The sequence below is a fragment of the Giraffa tippelskirchi genome, chromosome 2, assembly GCF_054371585.1.
Source record: "Giraffa tippelskirchi isolate mGirTip1 chromosome 2, T2T-mGirTip1v1.2.pri, whole genome shotgun sequence".
Classification (NCBI taxonomy): Eukaryota; Metazoa; Chordata; class Mammalia; order Artiodactyla; family Giraffidae; genus Giraffa; species Giraffa tippelskirchi.
In genome coordinates, this window is record NC_137276.1 from 2,722,386 (window position 1) to 2,749,780 (window position 27,395).

General features: G+C 49.5%; 1 protein-coding gene and 1 long non-coding RNA gene across 6 annotated transcripts in view; one reads left to right on the forward strand and one right to left on the reverse strand.

The window, feature by feature from the left end:
- Nucleotides 1–22,288, forward strand: part of C2H10orf143 (chromosome 2 C10orf143 homolog) — a 29,702-nt gene extending 7,414 nt beyond the window's left edge. For all 5 annotated transcript variants that reach the window (XM_081572986.1, XM_081572988.1, XM_081572985.1 and 2 more), the window contains 3 exons: nucleotides 8,339–8,512; nucleotides 8,610–8,672; nucleotides 21,755–22,288. In XM_081572986.1, the coding sequence (XP_081429112.1) occupies nucleotides 8,339–8,512; nucleotides 8,610–8,672; nucleotides 21,755–21,784 (267 nt within the window). In that variant the 3' untranslated portion in view covers nucleotides 21,785–22,288. The remainder of the gene's footprint in view (nucleotides 1–8,338; nucleotides 8,513–8,609; nucleotides 8,673–21,754) is intronic.
- Nucleotides 2,890–4,786, reverse strand: LOC145539270 (uncharacterized). Its single transcript, XR_014077681.1, has 3 exons — nucleotides 4,698–4,786; nucleotides 4,397–4,485; nucleotides 2,890–4,089 (listed from the first exon to the last, which is right to left on the reverse strand). It is a non-coding gene; the product is annotated as an uncharacterized LOC145539270 (long non-coding RNA).
- Nucleotides 22,289–27,395: the final 5,107 nt, after the last annotated feature.

A 27,395-nucleotide genomic window follows, 5' to 3' on the forward strand; every position in this document is an offset into this window, starting at 1 on the left:
TCAGAACCCCTCCCCTTGGGTTGTAAGGCGGCTTTGTTTTGTAGGCGTGAGTGACCAGTGGCCTCTGTGACTCAGCTTCTGTCCCCTCCCCCCCTCCCCAGAAATCAAAGGGTGGGAATGAAAGTCCCAAGCATCTATTCTTGGTTGGTTCCTCAGGCAGCCAGTCCCCCCAGCCCCCCTTAGGTGCTTTCCAGAAGTCACTTTGTTAACGTGAATAACAGAACACCCATTTCACCTTTATGGCTCTGAAGTGACCTCAGGAACCGAGGACTAGAGACCACGTGTTATGACGGAAAATACCCCCGTCGCCCTGGTCGCTTAGAAATTCCAAGGGTTTTGGGAGCTGCAGTCCAGGAACCAGATATATTTTAAAAATACGTTTTGGTCACCTGAATGAGTGACTATATATATGTGTGTGTGTGTGTGTGTATAATAAATGTATATATTTATTATATACATATATACATAATAATATATATATATAATCAATGACAGTTTTGCAGATTTGTGTCTTAGTGAAGTTCACTCTGGGAAAGTGCACAGATCAGTGGTTTTAACGTAGTACGGAGTTGTGTAAACATCATCACAACCTGATTTCAGGACATTTTCATCACCCCTGAAAGAAGCCTGGTCCCCTGTCCCATTCCCCCATCTCTAAGCAACCACCAGTTTACTTTCTGTCTCTGCTGACTTGCCTGTTCTGGCCATTTCATAAAAATGGAATCACAATGTTTGGTCTCTTGTGACCAGCTTCTTTCACTTAACATAAGCGGTTCATCCATACTGAAGTGTATATCAGTATTTTATTTCCTCTTGTCACTAAATATTACATTGTATGAATAATACCACATTTTATTTAAGCATTTCTCAGTTGATGGGCATTCAGGTTGTTTGCTCTTCGGGGATTTTCCGAGGAATGATGCTGTGAACATTCAGGTACAGGTTTTTTGTGTGGACGTATGTTTTCATCTCCCTTGGGTAGGTGCCTCGCTGTGGAATTGCTGAGTTATTAGGTAACCCTGTGCTTAACGTTTTGAGGAATCACCAAACTGTTGTGCAAAACAGCTGCACCACTATTTAAATTCCCACCAGCAACAAATGGGGCTTCTGTTTCTCCACGTCCTTGCCAACACTTGTTTGGATTATAACCATTCCAGTGGGTGGGACATGGTATCCCGTTGTGGTTTTGATTAGCATTTTTCTAATGACTAATGATGTTGAACATCTTTTCATGTACTTATTGACCATATGTATATCTTTGTCAGCAGAATGCCTATTCGTATCCTTTGCCTGTTTAAAAAATTGTGCTATTTGCCATCTTGTTGAGTTGAAAGACTTCTTTATATATTCTGGAGACAAGTCCATTAGCGTGCATATGGTAAGCAGTTTTGGATATTGATGAAATCCAGTTTATGAATTTGTGTCTTTTATGAGTCATGCTTTTGGTGTCGTATCTAAAAAATCTTTGCCAAGCCCAAGATCACAGAGATTTCCTCTAAAAATTTAATGCTCTTTGCTCTTACATTTAGCTCTCTGATCCATCCTGAGCTCACCTCTGTGTGTGATATATGTTAGGGCCCTGAATTCCTCTTTCTGCATGTGGATAGAGAGTTACGCCAGCACCACTTCTTATGAAGACTGTTCTTCCTGCATCGAGTTGCCTCGGCGCCCTTGTCAAAAGTTAGTTCACCGTGAACGGGAGGGTTTACCCTGGACTCTGGGTTCTGTTCCATTGATCTCTCTGTGTCTCCTGAGCCAGTACCACACTATCTTGATTACTGTAGCTTTATGTTAAGCTTTGGTATATTTTTCAAATATTATTAAGTTTTTAGTGCTTCTTTAGTATATGTTTCAGTCTTGTTTGCCCAGTTTGACTGAATGCGCGCTGAGCCCCAGTTCTGGCATTTCCAATCATTGGACTTCAGGCAAGTTAGTTGGGGTTTGTGGACTTCATTTTCTTCACATGCAAAATAGAAATAAAATGCCCTGCCTTTCTGACATCACAGGATTTTGGTTTGTTACTGAAATAACAAGTATGGAAACACTCCATGCTGTAGTTTTTTTTTTTTTTTGGAAGGACAGTTTCTAGGTTCTGCCTGTGGTAAGTAGATTTTATATAATTTAGGTTTATACTGTCCTTGGTAAATCATGCAAGCAAAATTAATGCTCAGTCTAGAGTGTGTGTTTATGTCTTTTCATTTTCATTGGAAGTAAAAAGGGTTTTTCTTCACTCTCCTCCACCACCTTCCTCTGGGGAGCCAGCTTTCATGAATCACGGTGGTGCCCCACGGCTTGCCTCACTTGTCTCCTCATCGGTTGCTTTCTCTTTCCTGAGCGGGACTTGGTCTGGGGTGTGGACGCAAGTCCCTGCCCAGGACGGGGAGGAGTCTTCTGGAAAGGGCAGCTGATGACGTCCAGCATCACGATGTTACGGTCCCCTGGCTGAAGCCCCAGGGCACCTGACCACACGGGGTGAGAGGAGACACCCTCGCTTTTGCTGGTCTCTGTAGTTCAGTCTGTGCTGCAGAAAGCAACACCCCCAAGAGCACAAGGTCGTTTCCAAGTGACTGTCCCCGAGGAGGGATCTCTGCCCGCTTTCTTTCTCAGCAACAGTCTGCAGGCCTCATCATTTGGCTCCTCGGCGCTGGCGGTTCTGTTTGAGAGCTGGTGGACATCCGCGTCAGCTGCTCCAGCAAAAGTGAACTTTCTTTACTGTGACGGAGATTAAACTAGACTAGAATACCTCACTCAGAAACTTTCTGATAACTGGGACTCAGTCAGCATCACACATTTATGATACAAGTGATCTTTAGAATAAATTCCACTGGTCAATAAAAATCCTTAAAATACCTTCAAATGAAAGATGAGATTATTGTGCACGTATGTGTGTAGTTGGAGAATTACCTTTAATTGCATTACCAACTTATGACAATTTACATCGGTATTCTAACTTAGAGTATATGTGCTTAACATATATTAGGGCATATATTACATGTGCTTGACTGAAGGCTTTTCAAGAACCTGCCACTTTCTTGCTGCGCTGATTGAAGAGAATTCATAGGGTGTTTCTGCCAAAGCATTCAGGGAAGTCGGCGTCTTCCTTCTTTATCCTCCACGTTCTCTTTGAGGGCAAAGTCGAGGAGCGGGTTTCCAGAGGCTGCCTGTCGCGTGTCTTCTCTCACCCTACTGCGTTTCTTCTTCAGCTGCTCTCTGGCGAGACCGCTGCTTGATGGCTCTTCTGTAGTTATTCAGCGATGGGATCTTTGTGTCTACTCAGGATCTGAATTTTGTTTACACGGTGCCAGAGTCATCTGTTGTTGCTCAGTCGTGTCTGACTCTTTGCAACCCCGTGGACTGCAGCTCGCCAGGCCTCCCTGTCCTTCACCATCTCCCCGTTTGCTCAAACTCCTGTCCAGAGTCGGTGATGCTGTCCAACCATCTCATCCTCTGCCGTCCCCTCCTCCTCCTGTCCTCAGTCTTGCCCAGCATCAAGGTCTTTTCCAGTGAGTTGCCTCTTCGCATCAGGTGGCCAAAGAATTGAAGCTTAATCAGTCCTTCCAATGAATATTCAGGGCTGATTTCCTTTAGGGTTGACTGGTTTCATCTCCTTGCAGTCCAAGGGACTCTCAAGAGTCTTCTCTAGCACCACAGTTCGAAAGCATCAATTTTTCAGTGCTCAGCCTTCTTTGTGGTCCAGCTCTCACATCCTTGCAACTACTGGAAAAACCATGACTACTGGAAAACCAATAGCTCTGACTAGACGGACGTTTGTCGGCAAAGTGATGGCTATGCATTTTAATATTCTGTCTAGGTTTGTCACAGCTTTTCTTCAAGGAGCAAGCATCTTCTAATTTCATGGCTGCAGTCATTGTCTGCAGTTGGGTGGTAAACCTTCACGTGCTGTGATGAAGGCTGACCAAAGCCTCTCTAGAAAGGACTGGGAGAGAGCGAGGCACGTAACACACGTGTCCTGGACTTCAGTGCCTCTCAGCCCTCGTGTTCCCTTGGTCCAGGCCAATCCTTGGTAATTGGAATATTTGCCAAGTAAACACGTGAGTCAGTGTCATATATAGCAGCTTTCACTAATCCCTGTTAGAAGCAGAAAACGTGAATGATTTAATCCCCTCGGCCGGCCGAGGGCCACCACGTTCCCTGGAGGAGCCCAGCCCTCGATGACCGTCTTGGGGTCAGTGTGGCTCCCCTTCCCCCTGCCATGTTGGGACCCAGCCCGCACCCCCAGGAGTGTCCTTGTCTCTGTGGGTGGCCATGGGTCTGCTGACCCGCTGTGCCAGGCCTTGTTTGGCCCCACAGAGAAGGAGTTAGAATCCTTCCAACTCATTGAGAAACACGGAGTGTGTAGACCTCATCCAGAAGCACGCTTCCTGCTCACAGTCACCTGTCCACGCCCGTCTGCTCTCCTTTCTGGCAAGCGATGTTCCTCAGGAGCAAGGGGCTGGGATGTGACTGAGGGAAGAGAGTTGCAACCTGTGTGTGAGATGATGTGGGGCGTGTTTAGTATCCCCACTTCTCTTTGCCTGGATTTCTTATGGCCTCGCTGCCTGGCACTGCGCAGGATCTTTGTTCCCCGACCCGAGATCGAACTCAGGCCCCCTGCAGTGGTCGCACAGAGGCTTACACGCTGGGCCCCCAGGGAAGCCCTACCCAGATAGCTGGGAGTTGGCAGGAAACCCCTTTACCCATCGTGCCTCTCTGCAGTGTGAAGACTGAGCAGATCCTGAGTAACCGGAGGTCTCGGTCCTTGGTCTTTTCTTCCTCAACCCTTCCATCCGACACAGGCCGAACATGGAAGGCTGCACCATTTCCAATCACAAAGGGGATTCATAGGATTATGGCAGTATTTGGCAGTACTTTGATACACTAGAAAACGGCAAGGAAATCAGATTAGACTTAGAAACTAAACTTAAGGGTTACATGGCAGAGCCTGGAGTTAAATTTAAAGCAGAAGGGCCCTCCGTAGTCCCCAGGAGTGGGTGGTGCTTCCTGTGGGGGGACGTAAGCTGGGGGGCTGCCGGCCTCGTGCAGACCCGGGTGGCGGGTCGCTGAGGCTTCTCAGCTGGGGTCTTCTTCCCTGAGGACTCAGGACCACGTCATGGAGGTGGGGACTCTGCTCTCCTCCGCGGTGGAGACGCGTTTGGGGAGTATTTTATGTGGTTCATTTCAGGAGGAATAATGACGGTTTAGAAACTCTAAGACATGGTGTCTAGAAGAGGAAGATTCTGGAAGGCCTCTCGGATATGGGAGAGTGAAAGACAGCAGGAATGCTTGGTCGGAGAGAACCAGCCTCAGAGGTATCCGAGAGCTGTCTTCACACACGGGAAAGGACTTGTGTCTTACACATGTCACTCTTAATGTCACTCCAGAGGGACAAATTCGGATCGTGGGAAGGTGACTTGGCTTCCATCCGTATTTCCAGACGTGTGGTATACACCAGAGCACGTGCAGGAGGCGCTTTTATCTTCATTTTTAAAACTTCATTTCCAAGTAGTTTTAGACTTACAGAAAGCTTGGGAAAAAGAAACTGTAATACGGAGAACGCACCTAAACAGCGTGTGCGCTCAGTACGACCAGCGGACGGCCAGGCTCACCTGGTGCACGGCTGTCGCCCGAGCTCCAGCCTGACTCCAGCCTCAGCTGTTTTCCCTCTAGCACCCTTTTTCTGTCCTGGATCCCTTCCAGGACTCCACACTGCATGAGTCCTGCTCACTCCTCTAGTCGCTGACGCGTCCTTGGTTTCCTGACGCTGGCACTTTGATGGAGCAGCGGTCGGTTATCTGGCAGAAGACTGTCCGTCCGTTTGGGTTGTCCGGCGTCTGCTATGATGAGGTTAAGACCACAACCTTTCTGGCACAAGTATCACAGAGGTGATGTTATGCTTTCTTAGTGCATCTTATGGGTATTGTGACGTCAAGATGTCTCATTATGATGATGCTGGCCTTGTCTCTGGATGAAGATGGTTTCATACCCTGTGATGTTACCAGTCTTTATTTATAATTAATAAATACCTTCGGGGAGATATGTTGAAACGTGAAAATATATGTTGAAACTATATATAAAACACATGTATAAAACTGAAACTTCATAAATTAACATATACCTTGGGGGAGAAAGCACATTTCTCCTTAACCCTCTGCCTTCTGAGTTAGCATCTATTAGTAAATCTTGCCTGAAATATTTTTCACTGTGTGTTTACTTAATGATGATTTTATCTTTCTCTCATTTATTTAACACTTATGAATCTTTTTCCTGGTGACCTTTGATACACGACTGTCACTTGTACAGTATCGACCTGTACTACAGAATTTTTCCACTTTCCCTCTCCCTTCATCTTTTGTGTTTTAGTGGAATTATTTCCACCATGTCAGAGGATGTAATATTTGTACATTTGTTTGTCAGCCTAATTCCACCTTTATTTTAAATTTAGTCTGAGATGTATATCTTAATACCTTCAGATGCTTAGGAAAAATCCTTACTCTGGGATTTTCCCAGTCATCACTGGTTAGTTAGATGAAGCTTACCCTCACATAGAATCCTCTAGAAGAGTTCACGGGTGTAGTGGTCTCTAAGTTCATGTATGTTGAAATTCTATTTCTGTAATCTTGATATTTGAAGGACAGCGTGGTGGATTTTAAATTCTTGGTTTGTGTTTTCTCACTGGTTTTTAAAAGCATGTTTCTCCATTGTCTCACTTATGTGTTGGCTTTGAAAAGCCTGATGCCTGTCCAGTTCCTTCCACTCTCACTGATCTGCATGCCCAGGGGCTTTGAGGAGTTTGTCTTCACCTTTGAATCTCCTGGTTTTATTGGGGTGTCTCGGTGTTGGTGGTTCTGGGTTAACCTGCTCAGGTGCCCTGTGAGCCTTCTCAGTCTAAGCTTCAGTCGGTTTTCTGGGTTATGGTTTTAAGTCTTAGCTTTGCTCTGTTACTTGGTTTTCCTCTTTTCAGAGCTCTGACTTAGTGCTTTGTCCGTTTCCACCATGTGGACTTTGGGGCCCCTGCCGGCGTCTGGGCTCTGGGGCTTGGGCTCCTCCTCACCGCAGGTCCCTGTCCTGTCCCGCTCACAGCGTCTCCTCCTGCCCTTCTCAGAGCAGAGCCATGTTGCAGGGTGTGGGCTGGAGCGTAGGGGACCCGCACTGGGGTTTGGTGGCTTTTCTCTCCCCCTGGCCGTATTCTCAGATGTCTGCATTCTCCAATTCAGGTTGTGCCCGGGGTGTGGTTCTGCAGAAGTGACTGTGACCCTTCTGGACTTCCTTGTGTTCAGGAAGGACTGTGGCGTTGGGGGGGGGGGGCAGTGGCTGGCTACCTCTGCCCTTGTCTCAGCCTCCCGGAGTCAGCACTGTATTCACCCCAGGGCAGTATTCTCTGGTTTAGGGGCTCAGAGGTCAGCATTTTCCATTTTCCTCCTCAGGTATCTGTTTTAAGACATGTTAGTTAGGAAAGAGTAAAACTAGCACTTGATGCCAGGTTTCTGTATTAGATAAATCCATAGAATAAAAAGTCCATTTAGAAAATAATGAATAAATAATGGAACGGATCATGAACAGACTTGGCACAAATCATGAGGATGGTTTGCCGGTGACTCAGGGGGGTGTGGGACCACCCGTGAACCAGGGGTGTATCCTGACTCTGGCGGGCACTGTCCAGCAGCGGGGACCCAGGACAGGGTGGACCTTCTGTCCCCTCAGAGACCTCCTGCCCATCAGCTCTGTGTCGCTGAACACATCCTTACCCCACAGAGCCCAGACTTGGAACTTGGAGAGTCAGCCGTTTCCTTCAGCTTTGGAAGACTGCTTTTGTAATTCATCTTTGGTTCACGGGAATGCCAAAGCCAAATGCTGCCTTTCCCGAAGGTTATCCGTTATGGGCTGTGTGTGCAGCTTGTGAAATAAATAAAATCAGTCCACTCTTCAGTGTCAGGAGGACATGGAATTATTCATATTGTATTAAGAAAGTACCTCCCTGGCAAAAGTATTGAAGTGCATAACTAGTTTCTTGAACAAAAATTTATAGGTTTTGTACATTCTCGATATCGATAAACTAGTCACAACAGTTTATTATAAGAATTTTGGCCAAAATTGCTTAAAATGACTATTTTAAACTTGTAAAGCTAAGTAAATATCAGACTGTGCTGGAAGTAATGAGGTTAAGTGTAACCGATGGTGGTCATTCCCGGAAGGTAAAGTTGGAAGTTGTCTCTCCCAGCATCCTGTAAACTTTCTGAGCTCCTCGGGGGTCTGTTTGTGGTGAGGTTCTCAGAGGCAGATTCAGTCAGCGCGCCGTGTGCTTCCCGAGGCCATCTAAAGGGAGACTCTGTTGTTGCAGAAGCGGGCGTGCAGGAGGCTGGACGCCGCGGCGCCCGAGCGGGACTGCCCCCACATGAGGGTGCACATCCCAGCGTCTGGGGGCAGCGAGGAGCCCAAGTCCTTGGATGCCCAGCGCAGAGGCCGCCTGCCCTCACCACGGCCCGACAGCGGCCAGGGCCGACCAGGCATGGGGGTAGGTTCCTGCTCCCACCAAACCAGCCTTTACATGTTCAGTGAAAGTGTGAATAACTGCTGTCCTGGCTCATCTGCCGCTGTGATTTGTTGGACAGGGTCCTCCTGACAGTGGAAGGAGCCGGGCCCAGCCTTGCCCGAGGTGCATCGCGGGAGAGTCTGTAAGTGCATTCACCTGCTTGCTGTGACGTGAAAGACCTGTCCTTAAATCCTGGATCTGTAAAGCAAGGATCGTAGAAACAGCCATTATGTTCCTAAGTAATGAGGGGTGTAAATTAAAAGGTGCAGCTTGATTTTCTTAGCATTCTACTCAGCTGCAAACTAATTTGCTTCCAGCTTCAGACTGAGACTACAAATTGAATATACATTTTAAATTCTTTCTAAAAACAGGGTTTAGAGAAGGGAACAGGTCCTGGAAATGGTTAAAATAGAGCTAATTTGAGGACATCTTAGAGAAATATCCTTAACTCATTTACTTACCCAAATAGGAATCAGTGTTGCTTTTTCTTTTCCCTCCTTAAGCTTTTCTTTCCTATTTGCATACACTTCCCATAAATCACAAATTTCAGAAGGAGAAACACAGCATTCACACCACTAATTCAAAGGAATGGGACTTCTTAACGTTGCCAGAGTCAGATTCTCAGTCCCCTGTGCTGGGCAGAAAATCACGAAGTATACATCGTTGTTGCTGTTCAGTCGCTAAGTTGTGTCCGACTCTGCGACCCCGTGAACCCCAAGCACGCCAGGCTTCTCTGTCCTTCACATTAGCATCATGATACCTTTGTTCCTAAATTTGGGCTTGTTCTAAAAGTAAGTTAATAGCTTTGAAACCTCTATAATTCTTTTTTTTTTTTAATTTAAGCTTGCAGTCTTCATATTGCAATAAAATAGAATTGTGTTCCACATAGAAACCAGGAGCGTGTGTGTGTGTGTGAGTATTTTCAGGGTTTCCCCCTAAAGATCTTCAGAGGAAACACAGTGCTGCTTTTGATACGCAAAAGTTTGAGTCAGTAATTTGCAGAATCTTCACTTGGTGCATTGTAGGCGGCTGTTTTATAGGGGGAGGCAGTGATTTTGTTTTAAACAAAGGCCAGTCACCATGGGGACCTCTGAGTACCTGAAGTCCTTAGACGAGTGTGAAGACCAGGGCCAGTGGTGGACGCGCCCGTGGAGGTGTCCCTTCCTATGTTTTGTCCTCCATCCTCAGGAAAATTTCCGCAGGTCATGTTGCATTTTGTGGTGTGGAGGTGGTGGTGGTTTAGTTGCTAAGTCATGTCTGACTCTTGAGACTCTGTGGACTGTAGCCCACCAGGCTTCTTTGTCCATGGGATTCTCCAGACAAGAAGACTGGAGTGGGTTGCCATGCCCTCCTCCAGGGGAATCTTCCCGACCCAGGGATCAAACCCAGGTCTCCTGCATTGCAGGTGATTCTTCAATGACTGAGCCACCAGTAATCCTGAATAATGTTGAAACCAAAGATCCAGCAACTTACTGTATTTTGGTTGATTCATGTAACTGCCAAACGTGCCCTGGATTTTGATAATTAATATTATGACCCCACTATGGGTCGAGTGCATTATTGCTGGTGACTAACTCAAAACCTTCCTTGTTCTCGTCCCATTTCCATGGAATGTGTCTTTCAAATCCCCCATCTGTTGGGCAAACAGTTAGAATGTAATACGGATTCTTAATGCTCCAAGAGTTTGTCTTCTGGCATGAACAGCTTAAAGGAAAAAAAAAATTTGGCTCAAGCAGCTGATTGGATCATTTAAGCTAATGTTCTGTTTGAACAACAGCACCTATTTGATTAGGGTTTTCCTTCCCTGTGATTCCCCAAGCTTGCCTCTGTATGTTTCCTAGGAGATGAATCTGTGCGTGGAAAACCTATATTGATATGTAAATATATCATTTTTTTCACTAATGCTCGATATTCTTTTCATCTAAATTTTCAGAAAGTGACTTTAAAAAATCAGTTTCCCTTTATTTGTAGTTATTCTCAATAAAATTTCACCCAGGCTTGGGTGATTTAATATTTACACCCACTATTTCTAAAAGTCTTATGTAAATAAAGATTGAAATGTGAATTTGAAAAGTCACACCTCTTGATATTTGAACAGACTATAGCTGCATATATCTTCTTTTTCTAATAATATGGCTAGTTTCTCTCTTAAGCTTTTAAAATAATAAGACACTATTTTTGTATTCCAGAACATCAAGAGGCTCAGTGTTAAATAAAAAGCAAATAGTATTTTTAGAAATGCAAGATCCCAGGGAGAAGTGCTTAACAGTAAATCACCGATGGGCAGCAATTCCAAATTTCAGAAGACTTCATTAAACGCGGGGCTTCACTCACGGGTGCGCCCTGTTCACACGGAAGCCTGCCTCTCCAGGCCCACAGTTCCCGTGGCTGACCCCGGCTCATGAGCTTGGCCTAAAGAGCAGCAGGGGTCATGCTGGGGGTTGTGTGGGAGCCCTGTGTGTGTGTGTGCTCAGTCGTGTCCGACTCTGTGACCCCAGGGAGTGTAGCCTGCCAGGCTTCTCTGTCCATGGAATTCTCCAGGCAGAAATACTGGAGTGGGTTGCCATTTCCTTCTCCAGGGGATCTTCCCGACCCGGAGATTGAACCCATGTCTCCTGCATTGGCAGGCAGATTCTTCACCATGGCGCCCCTTGAGAAACCTTGGTGTCCCGGCTAGCTGGACGCTTTTCCCTGAGAACCTCCTCAGGTCCCCCCTCTCTGCTGTGTTTATGACCTCAGCAGGTATCAGCTGACCAGTCGGTTCTGCTTGGAATTCTCACGTGGCCATCTCAGCTCTCTGCCTGGGTCTGTTGTCTTTCTCCCACGAAGCTTTTCCTGATTGTTATCATCAGTCCCTGCTCATGTACACAGCGACTTTTCCCATAGACCTTCTCAATCTCACTCCCCAGGCTGACACACGAGCCTCCTCTGTGGCCCATTGCAGCTCACTGATAGTGTCTTAGGGTGATCAGTGTTCAGGTTCAGCTCCTCAGTTCAGTTCTGTCGCTCAGTCGTGTCCGACGCTTTGCAACCCCATGGACTGCAGCACTCCAGGCCTCCCTGTTCATCACCAACTCCTGGAGTTTGCTCACACTCATGTCCATTGTGTTGGTGATGCCATCCAACCATCTCATCCTCGGTCATCCCCTTCTCCTCCTGCCTTCAATCTTTCCCAGCATCAGGGTCTTTTCAGATGAGTCAGTTCTTCACATCAGGTGGCCAAAGTATTGGAGTTTCAGCTTCAGCATCAGTCCTTCCAATGAATATTCAGGACTGATTTCCTTTAGGATGGACTGGTTAGATCTCCTTGCAGTCCAAGGGACTCTCAAGAGTCTTCTCCAACACCGTAGTTTGAAAGCATCATTCTTCGGTGCTCACCTTTCTTTATGGTCCAATTCTTACATCCATACATGACTACTGGAAAAACCGTAGCTTTGACTAGACAGACCTTTGTTGGCAAAGTAATATCTCTGCTTTTTAATAAGCTATCTAGGTTGGTCATAGCTTTTCTAGTAGTAATAATAGCTAGTAATTATTCTAGTAATAATAATGACACATTATTATTAAGAAGCAGCTCCTCCTCACCCCGCTCATAGTACTGACAGCTAGGGTGAAACCATCCCCTATTTTTGGGACATGGTGTTATGTCATTCAGAGTGTCTGCCGTGCCCTCCGGGTGGGCGGCCCTCTCTGCTGTGCACCATCCAGGCTGCAGGGCCAGGGCGATGGTCTCCACCTCTAGGAGGCTCCTTTCCTTCCTCAAGTGGTCCCAAGGCTGGGCCTGCCGTGCAGCCGGCTTCCTTCCTTACTCAGCTCAGCAATCTTGGTCCAGGGGCTCATGGTAGCCAAGTGTGCCATGAGATCATGCTCTTCTTAGTAATTGTACCCATTAAATGAACCCAAGCGAGGCTGTGAGAGGTCTCCATGATAACCACATGAAGATGCAAGAAGGGGGGCATTATCAGGCCGGAAACCACAGGAACGGGTTCAGGGTGTTGGCTGAGGGGGAGTGCTGTGTCGTCAGCACCCCTTTGGCTGAGTGGCACCTGCCGCTGATGTGCTGCAGCTCCTCAGAGAGGGGGCCACCCCCAGACCTCGTGGGTCAGCGTGGCAGTCACCCTCAGCGCCGTTCCCGCCCCTCGCCTCCCCCCACCCCAGGCAGCCTCTCCGCCCCTCCTTACAGAGTCCCAGCTCCTGAGGACTTGGCCCCCCCGCTCCCAGCTCCTGCTGGGTGGCAGCCCTCGGGCTCTGCGGCCACCCGTCTCTTCCCTTTACCCTCCCAGCTGCCCCCCGCCTGGGAGGGGCCCCTCCTTGGGGAACACGTGCCTCCCTCCCCCTGTGGGACCTCTCCCCTTCCGTCATCTGTGACCTTGAAGCCCACGTTCCTCTCGTGAGATGTCTCACCTGAGTTCTCTGTTCTGACTGGACCCCACCTGGGCTAACCAGCTAAGGAGTGGACGGATCCTCCTGAAAACACAAAGCCTGCAGTCTTGAACGAGGCCTGGGGTCCTGGTCACCCAGCAGGCTCAGTGTTTGGGAGCCAGTCCCCTCTGCGGGTGTTCATCTGAGGTTATTGAGTTTTTACCCAAGCTGATAGTGAGTTACTACATAAGAGCCGACATGCAAAACAATGTTTTTGGTTTTGGGGACCCCCCTGCTCCCAATCACCAACAAATTGGTTTGGATAACAGCCTGTTCATTAGTGTTGAGGGCAAAAACCAAGGGAGCATCTTAACAAGCTTCTACATTATTCCCTTTTTGACATTGGAACCCATTGTCTGAGCAGCATGGGGGGCTGGGAGAAGAGAGGTGGGTGATGTGGGGACAGAAGTGGAGGGCAGGGGGCAGGGTTTGGTTTTTCCTGTAGGGCGGAGGGAGGGGCCCCAGGATGGTCATTCTGATTCTAAACGGATGCATGCTTCCCTTGTACTACTTCTTATCTCCAAATAGGTGACCTTTAAATATTTGCTCTATTTTATTTACCTGTCTGTCTCATTAGCAACTGCTCCCTACATCTGTAGCATCTATAAATACTGCACTGACCCAGAGGCGGGCAGAGAATCCAGTGCAGACAGGAGTCTCTGTCCCCCTTGCCCACGATGGTGGCAGTGCTGCCTGGCCCGGGGCTCAGGCCGGGAGCCAGGCCTGGGGTGGGCACGGCAGGCTCTGACATGGATTAACACAGACGTGTGCGCAGCGGGTCACTGTGTTTCAGCAGCAGCTACACCTTATCAGCCCTTTATTCATATGTCCTGGAGAAGACAACAGTCACAGAGGGATCACCGGGAACTTCACTGCATTCCTCAGGAATCAGAGTGTGCTGTGCATTTCCCCGAGGTTCGGCAGGGACCCCAGAGGCCATTGGTCAGGTTGCCGATAAGGAACGTGGTCTGCACCGGGGTCGGTGGGGAGGCCTCTCCTGTGCCCGCTGTCCTGGCCGGTCTGTGTCCCTGTCACTCCCCTACCGAGCTCGGCGACGGCCCGCTGTGACGCACTCAGAAGCACAGCCGTGAGGCCGCAGGGCTTCATGGACGTCCTTCCCAGACCCCGTGAGGGCTTCGTGGCCAAGACAGGGCTGAGTTCTCCAGATGGTGGGAGAGGCAGCCGGCCAAGGAGGAGGAATCTGGCTGTGTTGCTGCTGCTGCTGCTAAGTCGTTTCAGTCGTGTCCGACTCTGTGCGACCCCATAGACGGCAGCCCACCAGGCTCCCCCGTCTCTGGGATTCTCCAGGCAAGAACACTGGAGTGGGTTGACATTTCCTTCTCCAATGCAGGAAAGTGAAAAGTGAAAGCGAAGTCGCTCAGTCATGTCCGACCCTCTGGCTGTGTAGGTGCAGCCAAATAGATGAGTCTGCATAGACTTGCTGACAGAATCTTCAGGAGTGATCTCTGACAATAAACGTTTCCTCTGAATATGGATGCTAGAAAATTAGTTTAAAAAATTTTTTTACTGTGTTCTTGAGATCATTTCAGGTTCTGAAGGAATAGAGAGCCTTCAGGTGACTAAAGAACAAAACTAAAACATCTTTCTTTGGGGATAAAATGTTACTATGAGGAGACAGTGAAACGGATTTTCACAGAAAAGCTGGTGTTTTTAAAAAACGGAGTTAGATTTCCTACAAGCATGTTGGACTAAACTAATGTATGCCACAGATACAGACATCAAATACATTGTCAGTCGTAAGTGAAGAGAGAGGCAAACAGCAGACACAGATGCACTCTCCGGTGGCTGCTGTCAGGGCTTGACTTTTGTTGGGTTTGGTCCTAGAGTGGGCCCACAGAGATGTGTACAAAACACTTGTAACACTGCTTAGCAGAAAGCCATAAACCACATCAACACCCATCAGTGGGGGAATGGATGAGTGGCTCAGTCTCTCAGTTGTGTCTGACTCTGTGGCCCCATGGACTGTAGCCCGCCAGGCTCCTCTGTCCATGGGATTCTCCAGGCAAGAATGCTAGAGTGGGTTGCCATTTCCTTCTCCAGGGGATGTTCCCCACCTAGGGATCAAACCTGGGTCTCCTGCATTGCAGGCAGATTCTTTACCAACTGAGCCACCATAAGTGGATTGGCATGTATTTATTCAGGAAATATACACTTCAGTGAGAATGGATGCATTTTACCTGTGGCATTTTATCTCGTAAGCTACGTAGTGGTTCGTGTATATTTGTTATATTGCTGTCTATACTTCATTGTATTCCTGAAAAGTCCTGGTGAGTCTTGGACCTGATGTATCTGCACGTCTGACGTATCATGGTGAGAGAGAATTCTGGAGAGCTGCTGGAGAGAAACCACCGATAGCCGTGAGGGAACAGTGTTTTGAGTGACAGCAGACCCCCCATGAGTTACAGACATCAAGGACCTCAGAATAACGCTCTGCAGTGCTAAGGGGACTGTCCTGTGTGAACGTGCGTCTGTGACACGCTCAGAACTGGGGAGACCAGTGCAGTGGGATTTCCCTTGCCCTCATAGTAACTCAGTTGCCAGAACTAACTACAGAAGAGAGAATCCCAATGGAATGATTTGGGAAAGTTCTCAAAAGCTACCATCCCAGATGGTTTTATAGGTTAAAAGAAATTCTACATAAAGGAACATACAGATGACTTGCTTTAGAAAAAGAACTACATTATTTGATCAAAGGAGGGAAAAAAGAAACAAATAAAACTGTCATCTTAATAGAGGCAGAAGCTGCTCAGTTACTCCAGATCCCACTCAAGATAAAACCAAAAATAGAGGGTTTATCCTGTGAGGTTGAAAGGTCTCCACACGTAGGGGGAGCATTTCTTTGGATGAAGAGAGAAACGAATTTGTTTGCCATCACCTCTTCTGCTTAGCAGGGTTTGTAACTCAGACAATTAAACAAGGAAGAAGAGACAGTGGCCATAAGAATTAGAAGGGGAAGAAGCCTAAATTGTTATTTCCTGATATCGTCTACATAGAAAATCCAAGCAAATCTGCAGATAAACTGCTAAAACTAATACTCAGCAAGATTGTTGACCATCGATGAGCTAGCAAAAATAGGATGGAGGAGGAGATAAAGAAATGTTGCTCTTTATCCAGTGGAATATTATTCAGCCATAAAAGAGGGGGATGCTGCCATTTCCAGCAACATGGATGGCATCTGGGGGCATTGTGCTAAATGAAATGAGTGAGACAGAAAAAGACAGATTCTGTCTTATACATGGAATCTTAAAAAAAAAAACGCTCATAGAACGGATTGGTGGTTGCCAGAGAAGGTGTGTGAGGGGTGGGAGAAATTGGTGAAGGGAGTTAAAAGGTAAAAATGAAAACAGCTACAAGAATCTGTTTTAAAAGCAGCAGCAGCAGCGGGTAAGTGGGCCCTTTAAGCTCCTCAGACTCTTTGCAGAGCAGGTTCCTCAGACCTCTTAAGGGTCAGCTGAGGAGGAGCTGGCTGAGCTCCTGAGGAGCCAGGCTGTCCCTTCCTTCCAGCCTACGGCAGTGAGTTTGAGATAACGAGAATTTATGTACAATAAAAGCCTGAGTGGATTTTGGAGAGTGTCCTCCATGCCTGCTTTGGAAGTCCAAGAAAGCTGTGCATACAGTTTTTTTTTAGTTTTAAACTCAAGGCTTTTCCTGGAATATACATGCATCCTTATACCCTACTTTTAGAGTTGCCTGTTTGTCCGCAGCTCCTCCTTGAAGCTCTTGATCCTTGAGTGTCTGGGGTGGGAGCGTTGTCAGTCACAGCACTGTGGTAGGGGCCCCACCCCTGAGAAGCCCGGGCCTGGCTCAGGCCTGTGTCTCCCCTCCCAGCGTGAACCCCTGGCTCAGCCTCCGAGGAGCAGAGATGGTCGTGGGTGTCGCCTCGCTCTAGCCCACCCCCCCTGAGGAGCAGAGATGGCTGTGGGTGTCGTCTTGCTCTAGCCCACCCCACCTTGAGGAGCAGAGACGGTCGTGGGTGTCGTCTCGCTCTAGCCCACCCCCCCTGAGGAGCAGAGATGGCTGTGGGTGTCGTCTTGCTCTAGCCCACCCCACCTTGAGGAGCAGAGACGGTCGTGGGTGTCGTCTCGCTCTAGCCCACCCCCCTGAGGAGCAGAGACGGTCGTGGGTGTCGTCTCGCTCTAGCCCACACCCCCTGAGGAGCAGAGACGGTCGTGAGTGTCGCCTTGCTCTAGCCCACCCCCCTGAGGAGCAGAGATGGTCATGGGTGTCGCCTTGCTCTAGCCCACCCCCCCTGAGGAGCAGAGATGGTCATGGGTGTCGCCTTGCTCTAGCCCACCCCCCTGAGGAGCAGAGATGGTCGTGGGTGTCGCCTCGCTCTAGCCCACCCCCCTGAGGAGCAGAGATGGTCATGGGTGTCGCCTCGCTCTAGCCCACTCCCTTGAGGAGCAGAGATGGTTGTGGGTGTCGTCTCGCTCTAGCCCACACCCCCTGAGGAGCAGAGATGGCTGTGGGTGTCGCCTTGCTCTAGCCCACTCCCTTGAGGAGCAGAGATGGCTGTGGGTGTCGCCTCGCTCTAGCCCACTCCCTTGAGGAGCAGAGATGGCTGTGGGTGTCGCCTCGCTCTAGCCCACCCCCCTGAGGAGCAGAGACGGTCACGGGTGTCGCCTTGCTCTAGCCCACCCCCCTGAGGAGCAGAGATGGTCGTGGGTGTCGCCTCGCTCTAGCCCACCCCCCTGAGGAGCAGAGATGGTCATGGGTGTCGCCTCGCTCTAGCCCACTCCCTTGAGGAGCAGAGATGGTTGTGGGTGTCGCCTTGCTCTAGCCCACACCCCCTGAGGAGCAGAGATGGCTGTGGGTGTCGCCTTGCTCTAGCCCACTCCCTTGAGGAGCAGAGATGGCTGTGGGTGTCGCCTCGCTCTAGCCCACTCCCCCTGACGTTGGTGCCACCCATGCGTCCTTTCCCTGGTCGAGGTGCATCGTTTCTGAGACTTGATCCCTTTGGACCTACTCAGTAGGAGACTGACTGAAAACAGCATGCTGGCTGTTGTTCTGAGCTGCTCACTAGAAGCTGCTGCTGGGCACTGATAAGTACTAAGCTTTGTCCCTGCCATCCACTTCCGCCCCAGAAGGGTCTCTGTGCACTGGGCTGGGACAGGTTCCCGCTCCTGGGAGCGTCAGGACAGTCTGGGATGGAGGCAGAACCTGACCGCAGGAATCCAGTCTTCTTTTCCCTGGTGTGTGCTCTGTTCTCCTCCACTGCTGCAGACGTACTGACAAGCAGCCCTTCATAACAAGGGGAAGGCGAGGTTCAAACAGGATTGTTGGCTTTCTCGGAGCTCCATGCTGGGACCTGGTACAATGGGGGAAAGCTGGCCCCTGGCCCACCCTGTCCCCAGCCCAGGCGCTGTCCTAACTGACGGCCCCCGGCCCACCCCGTCCCCAGCCCAGGCACTGTCCTCACTGACGGCCCCCGGCCCACCCCGTCCCCAGCCCAGGCGCTGTCCTGACTGACGGCCCCCGGCCCACCCCGTCCCCAGCCCAGGCGCTGTCCTGACTGACGGCCCCCGGCCCACCCCGTCCCCAGCCCAGGCGCTGTCCTGACTGACGGCCCCCGGCCCACCCCGGCCCCAGCCCAGGCGCTGTCCTCACTGACTAGAGGCCTTAAGCACGAGCGCACAGACATGTCCTGTCCCGTCCGCATTCCTGCGCCCACCTCCCTGCGGTGGGCCTTTCAGCCTGCAGCAGGCATGCCGGAGATGGGCTGTGATCCCAGGAGAAGGCAGCTGGTGGGTAGGCTCTCCCAGCCAGGGGACGGGCTCTGGAGGGGACAGGACCTATGGGCGGGGGGTGGGGTGGGGGGGGCATGCAGAGGTGCAGCCAGAGGAGGTCCTTCTGAAGCAGTGACCCAAGGCAGAGAGAGTGCTGTTGAAGTAAGACAGCTTGAGTGGGGAAATAAACTTACTCATAGGTAATAATTAGGAAAAGTAATGCCATTCACATGGATTCTTGTGGATTTGAGTTACTATCTAAGTTCCTTTAATTTTAACCTGAAAGAGCATCATCAGTATATCTTGTAGGGTAGGTCTGCTAACGACAGATTTTTTCTGTTTTTGTTTATCTGAGAGTGTCTTTATTTCTCATTTTTGAAGGATGGTTTTGTTGGATACAAAATTCTTGGTTGACCTTCAGCACTTTGAACTGTCATCTCACTGCCTCTGACTTTCATATTTGGGCTGAGAAATCAGCTGTCAGTCTTGTTGAGGATCCCTTCAGCTTGATGTGGCATTTCTTGCTTTCTGCTTTCAAGACTATTTGGTTTTTGACAGTGTTGTTCTGAAGTACCTAGGTGTCTTTTTGGACCTGAGTCTCTTTTGATCCCAGTATTAGAAACAAAACTCTTCAAAAAAAAAAAAAATACTCTTCTCTTGCTTGGTGGAAAAATACTGAAATTGTGTTTTATCAAAAGTGTTGTATTTCCCACTGTTGCTTTTAATATCACTTTTCAAGCCTACTCAGGCAATGGACATACTAATTGTCAACAGTAAGACTAACGTTTAAGGCACAGCTATCCTCTTCCTTGGAGAAGGCGATGGCACCCCACTCCAGTACTCTTGCCTGGAAAATCCCATGGACAGAGGAGCCTGGTGGGCTGCAGTCCATGGGGTTGCGAAGAGTCAGACATGACTGAGCAACTTCGCTTTTACTTTTCACTTTCATGCACTGGAGAAGGAAATGGCAACCCACTCCAGTGTTCTTGCCTGGAGAATCCCAGGGACAGGGGAGCCTGGTGGGCTGCTGTCTATGGGGTCGCACAGAGTCGGACACGACTGAAGTGACTTAGCAGCTGCAGCAGCCTCTTCCTTTGTGACTTTATCAGATCAGGGGCTCAGTGCCCAGACCCCCATCAGACGCACCTCCAGTGGCTGGTCCCTGCCAGTGGCCACCCCAGAGTCTGAGGACATCAGACCTCACTTCTGCATCAGGGACAGAGGTCTGAGCTTTGAGGGAGACGTCGACAAACTGAACCCTGGGGAGAAAAACGTGATGATTTGGGAACTTGAAATCGTGTCAGGGAACAGAGATCAGGTGAGAGGTTTAAGTGAGTGATTCCTGCAGGTCTTTTGTGTAGGAGATTCGAGGTTTTGGTCCTCTTTTTGATGTGTCTGTGTGTCTAGTTGTCCCAGGTCTTATTTGTTCTGCCTCCATTGTGTCTCCACATAAACCCCATCCAGACGGGTGGGGTGGGGTGGCACAATGAGACATCTCAGTAAAGATCTTAAAAAAAATTTTGAGCCACGTGGTGATTGAAGTTAATTAAAACGTGTTGTTACCGTCTCCCTGCGCACTCCCAGCCCGAGTCCCACTGCCTCGCTCCCGAGAGGCCCTTCTTCCCTGCAGTCTTGCCTCTTGACCCGGCCTCTCCGTGCCCGCCCCTGCAGCTCCTCAGCATCCCAGAGTCCGCCTGACCTCTTCTCTGCCTCCCCTACCCAGAGCAGCGCTTCCCCACCTGGGGTCCTGCTGCCCAGAGGCTCCTCACCAGAGTTTCCAGCCAGAGCAGTTCAGGAAGTGTTGCAGCCTGTCCCTGGCTCTGGAGGTTGGGTGTACATTAGACTGTCGGCCCGAGAATCTCAGCAAAGAGACGAGGTGATTTTGTTGAGTCTGATATTTCTAGAACATCCGTTGTAAATAGATGCTTGTTTCACATGCACTTCTGAGACTGGGCCACTGAGCAGATCCAGCCACTGTGTAGTCATCGTGCATTCAGAGCCTTCTGCAGCCTGGCCTTCCCCTGACCTTCAGGCCCCCGCCCATCCCTGGCTGTGTTCACTGTGAGCCCTGGCTCCCACTGTCACAGCCATTCTAGTTCCTGGACCATCCTGCCCTGCTGCTCTCCCTGCCTGAGCTGCCAGCTCCCATCCTGTGAGACTCGGCTGTGCCCTCGTGGCGACCCTCGGCAGGTGGATCAATGGCCCCCATGGCACCCCACCCCGCTCGCCCCGGCGGCCCATCCATCACCACGGGTGTTCACCAGCGAGCGCTGCTTCAAGTCCTGAGTGTCTTGCTGGGTCCCGGCTCAAGGCAGCACTCACCTCCCAGGAAGCAGAGCTGTGGGATGCCACCATGGACCTGGCTGCTCTGTGCCCCCGGCGCCCAGCCTCCGCCGGCCCAGGGAGCTCCCACCACCACGGCATGGCCTTGGAGAGCAGGGGTGTCCCGCAGCCTCTGCCCGTGGGCCGTGGAGCCGCGCCACTCTTGGCTGGGGCAGCGGCAGGTGTGATATCAGTTTCTGGACGCTGGTGAGACCGCTCCTTTGTCAGTGGTGCGGTGTCTGGCCACGGGCCCGCCCCCAGCTCTGCCCAGGGCTCCCAGTCACTTCTGCATGAAGGTGAGGAGACAGGAGGTCTGCTCTAGGGGCAGGGAGGGCAGGCCCAAGTGGGATCCTTGGGAAGCTGGGTTACTTCCAGCCCCGGGCCCCCTGCGAGGAGCCTGCTGCAGTGCACTTGTGCTGAATCCATATTCAGTATTCAGACATCACTTAAAAAAAAAAAACTATGAATTTGTAAATGATACTTTCATTCTCTTTTTTCCCCTCTCATAGAACCGTAGGAGAGAAGAGAAATAACATTTATCGAGAACATTCTATGTGCCAAGCACTGTAGGAAGCACTTTAGATATCTTAATTATGTATTTTATATATGTCCTGCAAATACATGCTTAGCTCAGAATGTGTATTAGCTCAGCCGTTTGAAAGGCAGAGCTTCGTCTTTTGAACCTGAAGCCAAGGTAGATTCAGTCCCACGATGCACCGTTTTCTCGTTGTAGGGACATTTTAACCACACGGAGGATCGGTAGAAGAACGCGCTGGGAGAGAAAGGTCCCAGTCATGGTTTCGAGCCCTCGTGCACCAGAGATGTACTCCCCTGGGTGGACCTGGCGCCTCCTGTTCCCACGGCAGCTGCCGTGCTCCCGTCGGGAGGTCCCGCCTCCTCACTCCAGAGCCAAAGAGCCTCCAGACCTCACTCCTCCTGAAGCCACCTTTCCAGTGCAGCCTGCTTGGGAAGATCAACGGCTTTATTTAAAAGTTGAAAGTATCCAGCATCAAACTTCATGTGAGGTTTGAGAGTCCACATCCAGATGTAAAGCCCCGCTCCATACTTTTCTATTTTCGAGGGTGTATCCAGAGCTACTTGTGTGCTCTTTTTTAATTAAAAGTCTTATTTTTATATTGAAAATGCTCTGTAATCTTACACCGAATTTTACTAAATGTTAGCATCAAGTCTGTTCTGTGTGATTTCCTCAACTGAAGTTACCAGGCACAAGACTACTTTTATATTAAAATGGGAGTTTCTCATCGTCTCTTGGGTTTTCAGTGTCTTGTCTGGCTGTGGAGACTGGCGTGTTCCCCGGGGTCTGCAGGCTCCCCCAGGACGCCCTTGTCACCTCAAGACGGGTCCCAGCGAAACCCCAGGTGGCAGCTTGTCACAGATCCTCTCCCCTCCCAGAACTGGGGCAGACGAAGGCCCAGCTCTCCATGTTTCCCTGGGTCGTCCACGTGGCCGTGTCCTCTGCCAGCAGCCAGCCCGCAACATCCATGTTCAGAAGAGCCAGATTCGTAGGCGATCATGGTGTGCCGTCATGGGCGAGGGGTTCAGGCTGGAAAGACGAGGCCAGAAGACAGGGTGCAGAAAGGAGATGAGCAAACGCCGTCCGTAAGACGGATTACCCACAGTCCCAGGATGCTGCCGGGCCACAGGACTGAAAGCTAGCTTTTCTGCCCCCAGCGTTTTTGGAGCCACTGGACAGTGAACCCCAGATAAGCTCGCAGAGCTATGACTGGATGAAGCAACGTCCAAGTCGCAGGAGAGAAGGAGTTGAGATTTGAAGCCGTAAAAAGACGTTTTTAAAAAGCGTTAATTTGCTTCTCTCTTCTCAAAATGAGATTGACATTTGTATGGAAAACATGAAGAAGCTCAGATCCCAACCTGGTGTTTTGTGTATAAGCTCTTCCTTTCCCCCCAGATCCGTGGCGACAGGGGGTGTCCACGTAGGCACAGTGAGTGTCTGATCATTGAGGCAGCACACGGGTCGCCCCAGCCATTTATGTGGACTGAAAGCTTTCGGGCGAAAAGAAGTCCCCGTGCAGCACCCGGCCTGGTGCAGGACAGCCACCCCTGCAGGGGGGCCAGGCGGACACAGGTCAGGACTCACCTCCCCGTGCTCACCAGCGTCTCCGCCTCACTCTCATATATGCAAGGGTCTGAGGACCCAGGGGCTGTCCCTAGTGTGAGACTTGAGTACTCGAGGCCTGGCCACTGCTGGGCGTCCGGCCCCGGCCCCACGGCCCTTCTGAGGCCAGAGTGGTCGGTCTTCTATGGGAAAGCCGTGCACGAGTCCACCTAACGGCGTGAATCCAGTGAGGGGGGCATTGACGCCGGCCAGCCTGTGGAGCAGCAGCTTTACCCTGAGCTCTGCAGTTCTCAGGCGGGAAGGGGGGCGCGGTGGAGCTGGTGGGGCCTCCATTCTCTGTCCACTCAGAACAGGCCCGCAGCAGAGCACGCCAAGGGTCTAGGCTTCCAGAACCTTCTCTGTGCCCCTCGGAGCCCGCCATCTGGCCTTCTCGCCCAGAGAGACCCCGGGCACAAAAAGCCCGGCAGGGTGACCTGTGGGCGTTCCGCCCTCCTGGCCTGGCCTTCACCCGGCTCCAGAATCACCCCCTAATCGTCCCCGTCTCTCCCACCAGCCTGTTTCCTTCTGGGCCCTGCAGCCTGAAATGGATGAGGGAGGATGTTTTGGTAAAACTTTCTTACTTGGCATTTTTATGATTATAAAAATATACTTGTTCGTGTAGAAGAGAGAGAGGAAAAGAGCCCACCCCACCGCACATGTCCACCCTGGGCTTGCTGGGGGCGCCCCCTCCAGATGTGGACCTCTTTATTTCCAGCGAATGTTACAGAGCGAGCAGGCTGCACGTCATTGTGGGAAAGCGTCGTTCTAAAAGGTGGCAGGGGGCCCTCCCTGGCGGTCCAGTGGTTTAGTCTCCCCGCTTCCAATGCAGTGGGTGTGGATTTGGTCCCTGGTCAGGGAACAAGGTTTCCACATGCTGAAGGGTGCAGCCAACAAATGTTTAAAAATAAGTAAAACTTGTAAAACATGTTATTTAAAAAAAGTGGCGGGGCCCCCCACCTCGGGACAAGTGGTGTCATCTTCACGGCTCTGACACTAACTGCCGTCAGTCGGGAAGGGCTGGCTCTAAGGGTGTAGGTAAGCGTCGGGGAGCCGCTCTGTCCTGCATGGACGTGAGGGGCTGCGAGAGGCAGGAGGCAGACCCACTGCCCAGAGACCTCGCACAGGGACCCCGTCTCCCGGCACCTCAATCTGTCAGCCCCACAGGTACCGAAACAGATTAGGCAACACACAAAACCTGCACAAATTCCATGAAACCGGGTTTTGACACGCCCGGGATGAGCATGAAATGTGATTATACCTTTAAAATGCTCCATCTCTGTGCTCTTGCCAAAATAGAGGAACACCCCGAGGAAAGAGACCAGGCATTTGTGTGTGTGTGTATTAAATACACTTACACATAAGTTGATACCCATTAAATTTTGCATTCGTTCTTTAAACAGGATCTGTCGTTGGCTTTTGTGTAGAGACGAAAATATCAATACATACCTTTTATCGTTTCACAAAATAAGTTTATAATGGTTTCTAAACCTTGAAACAAGTTACAAAACTCTCAGAAAATTCAGAAGCATGGTAAATGGTTATCACAGACATATTCGCATCACTTGAAATGTTTTGCCTCCTTTTAAAATGTAGTTTAATCTTCAAATTTGTTTTCAACACATTCCAAAATGTTATCCTGGGGCTTACCTGGCAGCCCAGTGGTTAACACTCCGTGCTCCCAGGGCAGGGGGGATGGGTTTGATCTCTGGTCAAGGAACTAAGATCCCACGTGCCATGCAGCTCAGCCAAAAAAAAAAAAAAAAAGCAAAAAGATACCTCAAATTCCCATAGATAAGTAGAAATGAAATATGAATGTAAAAGTCATCTATAATCCTATTACGCAGAGATAAGCAATGCTCACATTTCAGTGCATGTCCTAACGGAACCTTGTCTGTGTGAGCATATACACATCTACAGGCCCGTCCCCCGTTCCCCTGTGATCACGTGCGTTCTCTCACCTCAGCGCGCGTTTAAGCTGTCGTTCTAAAGGTCAGCAAAGAGACCTCCCTGCTGGTTCCATGGTTACAATTTGGTGCTCTGACTGCCGTGGCCTGTCCCTGGGCGGGGAACTGAGATCCTGTAGGTCATGCATCGAGGCAAAAAAGGGAAAAAAAGAAGGTTGGCTTAGGCTGCTGCACGGTATTAATGCCATTGACCGGAAACACACAGTGTATTTGCCCACTCGCTCCCTGATGTGAATTTATGTTCTCCTTCATTCATTCTTTTTTCATCCACCTGTTTTAAAAATTGCTGGATAAATAGTCTTACATATACAGTTTTATAAGGTCTTTCAATTATATTCATAAGAGAAGATTCTAGAAGTTGTGCTGCTGGGTCAGAGGGTCTACTCAGATTTTCTGCCACCTGGAAAGGTGGTCCCATGTCCCTTCCCATTTTCCAACACCGGATAGAACCCACTGTTTTTATTATTATTATTATTAACTTGGAATGTCTTGAACACACAGGAAAGCAGGCAGAACCAATAGCACAAAGACCCTGTAGCCTTTGACCTGCACCAACAACGGTCACCGTGGCCAGTCCTGCCCACCTGCCCCACCTCCCTGTGCACTGGGAAGATTCTAGCCACAATACTAGTTCCGCTATAACTATCTCCATCTGTCCTCCCAAAGAAGCAGCTTGAAAAGCATAACCACAACACAATAGTCAGCCCTCAAACAAAATTTACAATAATTCCTTATTTATGGAATCTCTAGTCTTTGATCAAATCCCTCTGCCTCTTCAACTTCATAGATGATTGTTTTCATTTTGTTTGGTTTTTCACAGCGTGTTTGAGTTGAATGCAGACAGGGTCCATGTACCAGACTGGCTGATCCATCCTGAGTCTGATCGAGGGGTCTTCTTCCTCCCCCTTTACTCCTATGCAGTGAATTTTTAAGAAGCTAGTTTGTTTGTACAGTCTGTGTCAAAATGTTCCTCTTTGCATCTCCCAAGTTTTACCTACTGCTCTTACCTCTGTCTAGGTTGTCTAGGTTTGTCCCTGCTCCTTTCCTTCCAAAGAGCAAGCGTATTCTAATTTCATGGCTGCAGTCACCGTCCACAGTGATTTTGGACACAGAAAAGAAAACCTGTCACTGCTAGACCATGTATTAAAAAGCAGAGACGTCACTTTGCCAACCAAGGTCTGTATAGTCAAAGCTATGGTTTTTCCAGTAGTCATGTATGGATGTGCAAACTGGACCATGAGAAGGCTGAGCACCGAAGAATTGATGCTTTTGAACCGTGGTGTTGGAGAAGACTCCTCAGAGTCCCTTGGACTGCAAGGAGGTCAAACCAGTCAATCCTAAAGGAAATCAACCTAGAATATGCATTGAAAGGACTGATGCTGAAGCTGAAACTCCATTACTTTGGCCACCTGATACGACGAACTGACTTACTGGAAAAGACCCTGATGCTGGGGAAGATTGAAGGCAGGAGGAGAAGGGGATGGCAGAGGATGAGATGGTTGGATGGCATTGCTGATTCAATGGGCCCGGAGACGGTGAAGGTCAGGGGTGCTGGTGTGCTGCAGCCGAAGGTGTGGCAAAGAGTCAGACACGACTTAGCGACTGAGCAGCAACAGCAACTTGCCTCAGTTCCTGGTTGGGGAACTGGGATCTTGGTATTTACTATAATTGCTGTTGATAAACAAGCTTGATCAGATTAAATTTTGATTTTTTGGCAAAAGTTCTTTCTTAATCGCTACCAGTCTGACCTTTGCACTGACTTTGTGGTTTTAACGTGTGGGTCCCGTATCATGTTTCTGATGCGTATTATCGGCCACGTTTGTCCTTCATGGATGATCCGTCTTTGGATGTTTTTCTGTTGGGGTGCTTCTCTTTGTTATTTATTTTCAGGAGTTCTTTAAATATTAAGGCTGTTACGTCTGTTTTCCTCTCATTTGTTACCCATATTTTTTCCCCATTTATAATTTTTCACATTCGTTTCAGTGATGTCTACGGCATCATTTCCTGGAAGATTTCAGCTGTCATGACTCTTGGCCTCCTTTTAGCATGTTTCCAGCCTTGGAGCCATTCAAGAAAGGCCTTCCTTTCCCCGAGATTATGTACGTTACATGAACTGACATGTAAATTATGGCCTGCATTTTTGCATGATTCTGATTTCATTATTTCAGTTTATTTTTTATTTTTGGCTGCACGGGATCTTCCTTGCTGTGAGCAGGCTTTTCTCTGGTCATGGCCTCGGGGGCTGCTCTTGCGGTGTGTGGGCTCTCGTGGCG